Consider the following 9,911-nt stretch of genomic DNA (forward strand, 5'->3'; position numbering starts at 1 on the left):
AAATTTGGAGCCTCTGCAAAAAAAATAATTTTTTTTCTAAATGCGTAATTATTCTAGTTCCCTAAAATATCATAATAATAAAAAAAATGCACGATTCCAAAGATCACGTCCGCCCATCTACGCTTGATGCGAAGAGAGCAGCAAAAGCCAAACGGATCTTTAACAAAAAAAAAAAGAAAAGCCAAACGGATGAAGGACAACATGGGAAAACTGAGGAAACAGTTTTATTTTATTGCTCGACAAAAGTGCAAGCAGACAAAGAAATTAAACGCCATCCGGTTTTCACGCGGCTATTCCAGCTTTCCATTTTCCAGCCACCTCGGCGAGCGCCTTGTAAGACGATCCCTCCTCCGTCAAGGCCCTGGCCGCCGCCTCCCGGAGCTCGGCCATCCTGTCTCTCGCCGCCTTCCCTCCCTCCCCCTCCATCAATTCTTTCACCACCCTCGATATCTCCTCCCTCCGGACCACGCCGTCCTTCCCAACCTCCGGCCTCATCGCCACCTTCACGGTCTCCGACAGCATCACTGCGTTCGTTTTCTGCTCGGCGTACAGCGGCCAGGCAATCATAGGCACACCGTGGACTACGCTCTCCAGGGTCGAGTTCCACCCGCAGTGAGTCAAGAAACCCCCGGTCGAACCGTTGCTCAGCACTTCAACCTGTGGAGCCCAGAACCGGACCACCAAACCGGACCCCTTGGTCCTCTCCAAGAACCCTTCCGGCAAATAGTTGAGTGGGTCCTCAGCACCATTGTCGCCAAAGAAGGCCCCATAAGCCCCCGTGTCGCTCGGACACCGGACCACCCACAGGAACTGGGTCCCACTCATCTCCAGCCCAAAGGCCACCTCCCTCAGCTGCTCCATGGACAGGGTCCCACCACTCCCGAAAGAGACGAATAAAACCGACCCACTAGGTTGACGGTCTAACCACTCCAAGCACTCGGAGCAATTCTCCTCGCCGTCGTTCGAACCGGCCCGGATTAGCGGCCCGACCGGCCAGACCGGCGGCCTCCCCGGTTCGTTCTCCATGAGAATCCTGGAGGCCACCGGTTCCATCTCCACGAAACTGTTCACCAGAATTCCCTCGGCCTCTCTTGAACGCTCGGAGATGTGGAGGAGCCACGTGTAGGCCTCGTTGGTCCGGTCTTGCATGGCGTCCAGAAGGTCCTCTCCCCTGATGGGCGCGCACCCAGGGAGGACGACCGGCTCGGCGAGGTCCCGGTACTCGCATGAGGTGGTCCGGTGAAGGGTGGGCACGTAGAACAGGAGGGAGAGCACCGTGAAGTTGGTGGTGCGGTACATGTAGTGGGGAACGCCGAGCTCTTTGGCGATGCAGAGGGTGTCGAAGCCGAATATGTCGATGACGTAGGCGGCGAGGGGGGTGGTGGCTTTGAGGGTGGCGAGGATGTCGCGGAGGCGGGGGACGGAGCGGGCGATGACGTGGCAGAGGCGGGTCTCGATGCGGGCATCGGCCGGGAGGTCGTCAAGGGAGACGGGGGGGAGTGAGAGGGAGGAGAGGCCAGGGGGAAGGGAGTTGAGGAAGGCATCTTGCGCCGGGGAGGAGAAGTCAGAGAACGTGATGAAGGTGGCGGCGAAGCCGTGGTGGAGGACGAGGCGCTTGGCGAGCTCGGCGAGGGGGATGAGGTGGCCCATGCCGGGGCTTGAGAGGATAGCGACGTGGGGGGTTCGGCTTCCCGCCGCCATGGGCTAGCTGCTGTGTTGTGCTCGTCTGGCGTGTCTCTGAGTGAAGAAAGGTTGAGTGGTGGATGGGGAGGATGGTCGATGGTCTTCAACTCTTATATTGGCGGTACTCGGTTTACTTATCGTTGCAGTGGATGCCATCTTTGATGGATCCTTTACAAACTTCAACTCATCATTAAAATAAATTAATTATTTTATTTTATCTTTTGTGCTGGTTTATATTAGTTAGGTTGAGTCTTACATTCTCGTTTAGCCAGAAAGATTCGGATCAAGTTAGAAGATTTTTTTCCCGAGGCATCTTTGTGAGAGGCAGCAAGAGTTCTGGTATCTGCCGCGAGCAAAGCTGCTGCTGCTGCTTGCTTGTTTGCTTGTTTTCGTTTTTGTTTTTTTTTTGTTTTTTTTTTTTTTTGATACTACGGCACCTCACGCTATTAGTGTAGCTAGGAGCACACCTATAAGAGTCATAAAGAATAAAAACAACAGAGAGGAAAAGAAACAAAATTGAAACTTCCTTACAGAAATTTTTCTAAATAGTATGCCACGAAGAAGGCAATCCAATCTACTTGATAACGCATAACCCAAAAGAATGGAGCTATGGCTCTTCTTGCCATACGTAACAAGGGCTAAATACGAAACTAATTACTTTAGACATGGTTGTCATAACATGGCAACCAGACACATAGGTTAATATTCATTCATGTTCAAATGTCCCTTGCAATTTGAGTCGTGCGGCATACTTTAAATCTTGTGCCCTGGGTGGCTTATTTGTTAAAAAGCTGCACTGCTCCATTTCCCACTCCATATGTCATGTGATGTGAACCTGATACAGTAGTTTGCAACAACTTAGAATGCCAAAAAATACTTTGAGATGCAATCTAGCCATCTTGAGATCCGCCAGTCTCTCTTTTTTTTTAGTAGAACTGTACAAGCTTTGAGGAACTATATGGCAAATGAAAGTCACTAATTTTGTTGGCTGGCGGGGCCACCCTTATTCAATCAGAAGTGGGACAAATCCGTTCCTAAAGTATGTCTACCCATCAAGGCAAGCCCATGCAATTTGTTTCGAGAACCTTCATAGTCCATATTTCTTAAAGCAACCAGCAGCCCTTGTAGTGTATACTCTACGAAGGGATGCCGTTCACGTATCTCTTGTATCATACACATCCATGGCTTTTAAGAATATTTGAACAAGTGTGCCTATCTATATAGTGTTAGAATAATTTCAAAATATGGGCTTACACTGATTGCGTATTTTTGTTTTATAAAACGGGTTAGACGTATGGCTCAGAATGTTACTATGGTTAAGCCCAATATGATGTGTGATCATTTTGTTTTATGGGCTTTGGTGCACCTTGGATGTATAGGATTGAGTCCTATTTATTGTGGTACTTTTGGTATGTAGGCCAGGAAACCCAATTAGGGTTTTGGAGCCTTTAATGGGAAGGCTCCTCTATGTTTCCTATATATAGGCTAGGTCCCCCTCTCCTCTCCATATGGTTGATAGCTTGCCCCATTGACGACTATCTTTTGTGAGGAGCAAGGAAGGGAAGATCCAGCCGCTATTATTCCAGGTGATTGAGGAACGTATTCAATATGTCTTCCACAGGTATATCTCTTAAACTTGAATACGGTATTATTTGTGATTCTAAATCTTAGCATGTTATTATTTATGACTAACAATTGGTATCAGAGTCTCCATGCTAAGATTAGAGTCCTTCATACACAATTATGATTTCATCTAGACTTACGGATTAATTTTATGCATCGGTGAATGGATCTTCTACATAAATCTGTATACACAGATTTTTCATTGATAATCAAATATCAGGTTTGATTTTAATTTAAATCTGCCATTGTATATTATTTTCGGATTAAAAAAAAAAAAACTCTGTTTTCCTTCTCCCGCATACATCCTTCATCTTCTTCCCGTTCTACAACTCCTCTCTTCATGGGCTAAAAGAAGAAGAAGATGAAGGATGGCAAGGGGCCTTCCTCGCCGCTGGCCGGCGCCTCTGTGCCGTGCGACGGCCGGCGGAAGGAGGCCGAGGCGGCTCGCCCGCCACCACCGCGGGCGGACGGCCGCCCCACAGCGCCACAGCAGGCGGACGCCGCCGCCGCTGCGGGCCGCGGGCGCGTCCCAAGCCACCCCACGGCCGGCCGCAGGCCGTGGGGCCTCGCCGGGACGCCGCCAGGCTCGGCCGTGGGGGCCTTCTCCCGGCCACCCCACTGCCGGCCGCCCGTCTCAGGGCATCGCGACGGCCCGGCGGGGGGTCGCCGGCCACGGGTGGTGGCCGGCACAGTGGCTGCCATGGGAGGCAGCCACGGGTTGCTTCCATCCCCCCCCCCCCCCCAAAAAAAAAAAAAAGGCGGCGGCCGTGAAGACTGAAGAGGAAGAAGATGGAGAGGGAGAGAATTGCTTAGGTTTTTTCTTTTGCTAGGGCTTAAGCTTGGGCTTTGGTTTTGGGCTTGCAAAGCCCAATCTGAATAAGTCCATGATTGCAGGTTGGGCCTTTTATTTAGTCAGCCCATGTTTATTTCATTTGCATTTTATCTTAATGGATCAGAATGGGTTTCGGCCTGGGGCAAAGAGTTAGCAACCCATTTAATTATTGTTTAAATACTGAATAATTTGAATTAGGCCCTCATGCATATTAATTATTGAAGTGTTAAATTTTGGACATATCTTGCTACCATATATGCCTTGAATTTTGTGATTAACATTTTTTGTTTAGATCACATATGATTTTGATTATGACTATAACATGTTTAATAGTTATGATTTTATCACATAACTATCATTTTGTGATTAAAATTTGTTGGGCATAAAGACTATCCTTATTTTTTCATTAAGAGAATATTTTGAAATTGAAGTGGGTGGTAGCCACCAAAGTGGCACACTCAGTGATATTTATCTAATTTTCTCAAAAAAAAAAAAAGAAAAAAAGAAAAAGGGGTAACATTGCATTTTTCTAGATTATTGCATGCAATATCTTGCCCGAAGGTGTTATTGTGTATGATGATTTAGAAAAATGACATGAAGTGATTAATGGGATTGCATTAGCCTAGAATCATTCTTCTGTCCAAAGGCGATGGTGTTTCGAAAGCTGATGTGACTTTGTTAATTGGCTTCATGATATGTTTTAAGAGTACCTTATAGCATGTTGTATTGTTAGCCCAAAGGTGACTTTACAATGATGCACCAAGGCTCTTACCGTAATTAGACTTCTATGTTTTTCAAGTTGATTACGGACTATCTAATTAATAGCCCAAGTTGATTAGATAGATATGTTATCATCCATTAATTGCATGCATCATATTTGGATGATATTAAATAAAATATGTTATTTCCACAGTTTTTGAATGCCTGTTCCCTATCAAGCCAAATGTCTGTCGTTGAAACCTTGACTGGAAATAATTATGTGAGATGGAAACGAGGCATGGAAATAGCACTGAGTTTTCTTGGGTTTAGATTTTGCTTTAGAGGAGCAGCACCGAGCTACGACCTCTCTAATGCACTAGTAATTTCAGCACCTCTTCACTAATCTGCAGATCCTCTCAAGTCATGAGCTAGGCTTCGGTTTCAATTTTGATAGTCAAGTAATGGTTTAAGTTTTATGTAGGCAAACAGATAGATCCCAAGCTCATCTACTAGGTTTTATTGGGGAATTCTGAAAGTGTCGATAAGCATTAGGCTTTTCTAGGCAGAAGTTAATGAGGGTTTTCAAGTTAAAAAAAAAAAAAAACAAATGATGATGAGTTTCTGGAATCAAACAACAGTTGAACTGATATGGAAAACAAACCGCCCGCTGATCACAGATCCATACTTAGCAGCAATGGATGGAGTGATGTGAGCAACAGACCAACTTGGTGATAAAAAATCTGCACTTAGTAGTAGACTGGTCACGGTTAGTAAGCTGAGGGCTCTATAAAAGCTGAGTATTGAGACAGCATGTTTATAGACAATTAAGAGATTGATTTGAGCATCGGAAAGGGACTATAGGGGGTGCTTCAAGAGCAGACCGAGCCATATAATCAAATCTGAGCTAAGTTGGACCAGAAACCCTTATTCAGGCTGGTGGCTACTTCTGATAGTTGATGCTATATGCATGTAGAACTTGAAGCAGATTTAGGCTGGTTCGGGGCAGAAAAAGGGAAAAGAATAGAAAATATTTTGAAGAAAGAAGACTTGCTCCAGACTCCCCATCTTGGTCAAGCCTTTTACTGAAACAATAAAGCCCCTAAGTTGGTTCAAACTTGAAATTAATCTTTAAGGAATCAAAACATTAGAGAAAGTAATATGTGACATTTTCATAACCAATACAAAGGTCAACTCATCTCAACATTTTTGTCAAGATTCATCCAACATCTTTAATATGTCCTGAAATCATGGCAGACTCCATGAGGACTACTACAGCTAATTGATATGTCCTAAATATGTGGCGGACTCCACAAGTCTTACTACAGTTTATTGGCATGCCCTATCTCTTTTGGCAACCATGACATTCAATATGAACCTGCTAGCATGGTCGTTTTATGGTCCAATTTCATGATATAGTCACCTGCAATAAGGTCTGTACTATACCTACTATTAATGGCAAAATGCAATTTCCCCAATTGCTTGGAACGAAAGATCTGGTCATCGAGTCTCTGTTGGTTTTGATGCAACTGACATATTTTAAGCCATCAATAAACATCCATTTTCTGTGTTGTGGCATAAGCATTTATGTCACATTTTCAAAGGAGCGAATGGAAAGATTGATGAAAGCTGACTTCTGCCCTCTCTGAATTTTTCAGATATTTACACTTACGTAGATTATATTAGGAAAAACTGTCTGAAACTATAAGGAAGATATCCACTAGGAGCAATGGTTCTTTTGGATCTTTTTCACATCGATATTAGTGGACCGTTACTTTCTACTATATGTGGGAACAAATACTTCATAACCTTCATTGATGATTTCTCGCATTATAGTTTTGTTTACTTGAGTAATGATAAATCTCTCGCTCTTGAGAAATTTAAAATATTTAAAATGGAAATAGAAAAGCAATGTGGGAAGAGTATTAAAATTGTAAAATCTGACCGTTGTGGTGAATACTATGGTAAGTATGATGAGTCCAGTCAGAACTTGGATGATTTTGCGAGATTTTTACAAGAATGTGGGATAGTTCCTTAATACATAATGCCAGGAATAGCTGAGCAAAATGGTATTTTTGAAAAGCATGATCGGACTCTGAAGGATAAGCTTAGCAGTATGATTAGTAAAACAAATTTGCCAGAATTCTTATGGGGTGAAGTATTAAAATCTGTCGTATACATTTTGAAAAAGGTTCCTAGTAAAGCTGTTGAGAAAACTTCTTTTGAATTGTAGACAAGACGTGAACCCAATTTAGCCTATTTTAGAGTTTGGGGCTGCCCAGTTGAGGTTAGGATTTATAATCCTACTGAAAAGAAATTAGACCCCAAATCTACACCAGAATTTATAGATCAAAGGGCTATAAGTTCTATAGTCCTAATCATGGCACCAGAATTATTAAGTCCATTATAAAAAAAAAAAAATTCTTTCTTGCACTTGGTACTAGTGGGAGTTCTGTATTAAAGAAAACTTTTGCTGAACCGGATCAAGTTGTAGTTCCAATTCTCATTGTATAAGAAAGAGTTATTTCTCAGCCGATTATAACAATTAATGAAGAACCTGGGCATTAAGAAGAGCCTCACATTCCTCCTCCAACTACAGTTGAGTCATTTTCTGAACTATAGGTTAGGAGATCACAAAGGGAAAGAAGGTCTGCCTTGCCTAATGATTATAATGTCTACTTACTCGAGAGTGATTTTAATATTGGGCATAATATTGATCTTGTCTCTTTTAATGAACATTAACAAGACCTGATTTAGATAAATGGCTGAATGCCATGGAAAATGAAATGCTTTCTATAAAGAGAAATGGAGTTTGGGAACTTGTTGAACTTCCACCACATGTTAAGGCCATAGGTTGCAAATAGGTTTACAAATTCAAGTAAGACTCAAAAGGGAATATTGAACCACAAAAAGCTAGATTGGTTGCAGGGTTCACTCGTCGAGAGGGCATCGACCATAATGAGACTTTTTTCACCGGTTTCATCCAAGGATTTCTTTAGAATTATCATGGCACTTGTAGCACACTATAATTTGGAGTTTTATTAAATGGATGTTAAGACAATGTTTTTAAATGGAGATCTCTATGAAGAAGTTTACATGAGGCAACCTGAAGGTTTTGTCGTAGAGGAAAAGAAAAATTTGGTGTGTAAGTTGAACAAATCCATATATGGGCTCAAGCAAGCATCCCGATAATGGTATTTGAAATTTGATGAAGTTGTGCTTCTCTTGTTTTTGTTGAAAATACAGTGGACCAATGCATTTATCTCAAGATCAGTGGGAGAAAATTCATTTTTCTTATTTTGTACGTGGATGATATTTTACTTGCCAGTAGTGACTTAAGGTTACTTTATGAGACAAAGAAAATATTATCTGCTAATTTTGAAATGAAAGATCTTGGTGAAGCTTATTTTGTACTTGGAATTGAAATACAGTGTGATAGAGACCGTAGCTTGTTTGGTTTTCACAGAAGACATACATATGACGCATCCTAGAGAGTTTTAATATGCAAAAGTGTGCACTTAGTGATGTACCTATTGTAAAAGGGGATAAGTTTAGCAAATCCCAATGTCCAAAGAATAAACTTGAAAGAAAATCTTTGAAGAACATACCGTATGCAAGTGTTGTAGGGAGCCTGATGTATGCTCAAGTTTGCATGAATAGGCCTTTATCTTACTCTTCGAGATATGGGCCAAGAGCCATAGTTAGTTGCTGTTTCCATTTGGTTGTTCTTTCTCGTTGTTAGCAGACATAGCCTATGCAGTGAGTGTCCTTAGTAGATTTCAATCGAATCCAGGATAAGAGCATTGGAAAGCAGCTAAGAAAGTTATGAGATATTTAAAAAAAAAAGGACTGAAGGTTATATGCTTACCTTTCAGCGTCAGATCATCTTGAGGTGGTAGACTACTTGGATTCTGATTTTGCAAGATGTCAAGATGATCTGAAGTCAACTTTTTGTTATATTTTTATGATGGCTGGTGGTGCTATTTTTTGGAAAAGCATTAAGCAAACTCTAGTGGCTTCCTCTACTATGCTGGATGAATTTGCGGCATGTTATGGAGCTACAGTTCAAGCCATTTAGTTAAAGAATTTTATTTCAGAACTGAAAGTTGTTGATTCCATCTCGAGACTAATTACCATCTACTGTGATAATAGCGCAGCGTTGTTCTTTTCAAAGAATAATAAGAGTTCTGGTGGCTCTAAGCATATAGACATCAAGTACTTGATAGACAGAGATAAAGTTAAAGAAGGGCAGACAAAAATAGAGCATATAAATACAGAGGCAATGATTGTAGACCCATTGACTAAAGGACTCGCACCGAAAGTCTTTAAGACACATATTGCCAATATGGGCATTGTGGAAACCTTTGATATTTTTGGTTAGTGGGAGTTATTTATGTAAAAGAATTATGTTTTGGCTTGATCCCCTTTACAGGGTACGTAGGCAACCCATATGCTTCGGGTACAGCCTCTTCCAATTATAAAAATATTTATCTTCCTATTTATAATTCTGTATTTTGTGCACAGAAATTATAATTATGTTTGAGCATGCATTGCACATATGTCTTTTATTATGATATCATTTTGATCTCGAGATATAATGCATAAAGACATGATGTGAGTCTCTTTTGAGACATATGGCTTCTTTTGAAGCATTTATGAGGACCGATATGAATTAGCACACCTTTGATCACATTTTGGTGCTAATTTCATACTACATACTACCACATTGGTTGGAGGATGGGGATCCATGTCGATAAGGATGTTAGCATTTGTAGCTGTGGAGTGGTCTTACATCGATTAAATGGTGTAACGACTTCCATGCTCAATGTTGATGTTCTTGTTGGACCGGATCATGTATCCAAGGTGATTATCATTTGAGCTATATGTGTGGCCACTTTTGTAGTCTAACCCGAGAGTCGTTTTCATAACAAAGTTTTTAAATTAATATGACAATCCGTGTTCGCCCAAGTGGGAGAATGTTAGAATAATTTCAAAATATGGGCTTACACTGATTGCATATTTTTGTTTTATAAAACGGGTTAGACGTATGGCTCAGAATAGTACTATGGTTAAGCCC

The 9,911-nt window shown here is 41.9% G+C and overlaps 1 protein-coding gene across 1 annotated transcript; it reads right to left on the bottom strand.

Moving 5' to 3' along the window:
• Window positions 1–206: 206 nt before the first annotated feature.
• LOC103695904 (hydroquinone glucosyltransferase-like) lies at window positions 207–1,837 on the bottom strand. Its single transcript, XM_039125357.1, has one exon. The coding sequence runs from the start codon at window positions 1,699–1,701 to the stop codon at window positions 283–285; it is 1,419 nt and encodes a 472-aa protein (XP_038981285.1). The 5' UTR covers window positions 1,702–1,837; the 3' UTR covers window positions 207–282.
• Window positions 1,838–9,911: the final 8,074 nt, after the last annotated feature.

The sequence above is a fragment of the Phoenix dactylifera genome, chromosome 4 (assembly GCF_009389715.1).
Source record: "Phoenix dactylifera cultivar Barhee BC4 chromosome 4, palm_55x_up_171113_PBpolish2nd_filt_p, whole genome shotgun sequence".
NCBI lineage: Eukaryota > Viridiplantae > Streptophyta > Magnoliopsida > Arecales > Arecaceae > Phoenix > Phoenix dactylifera.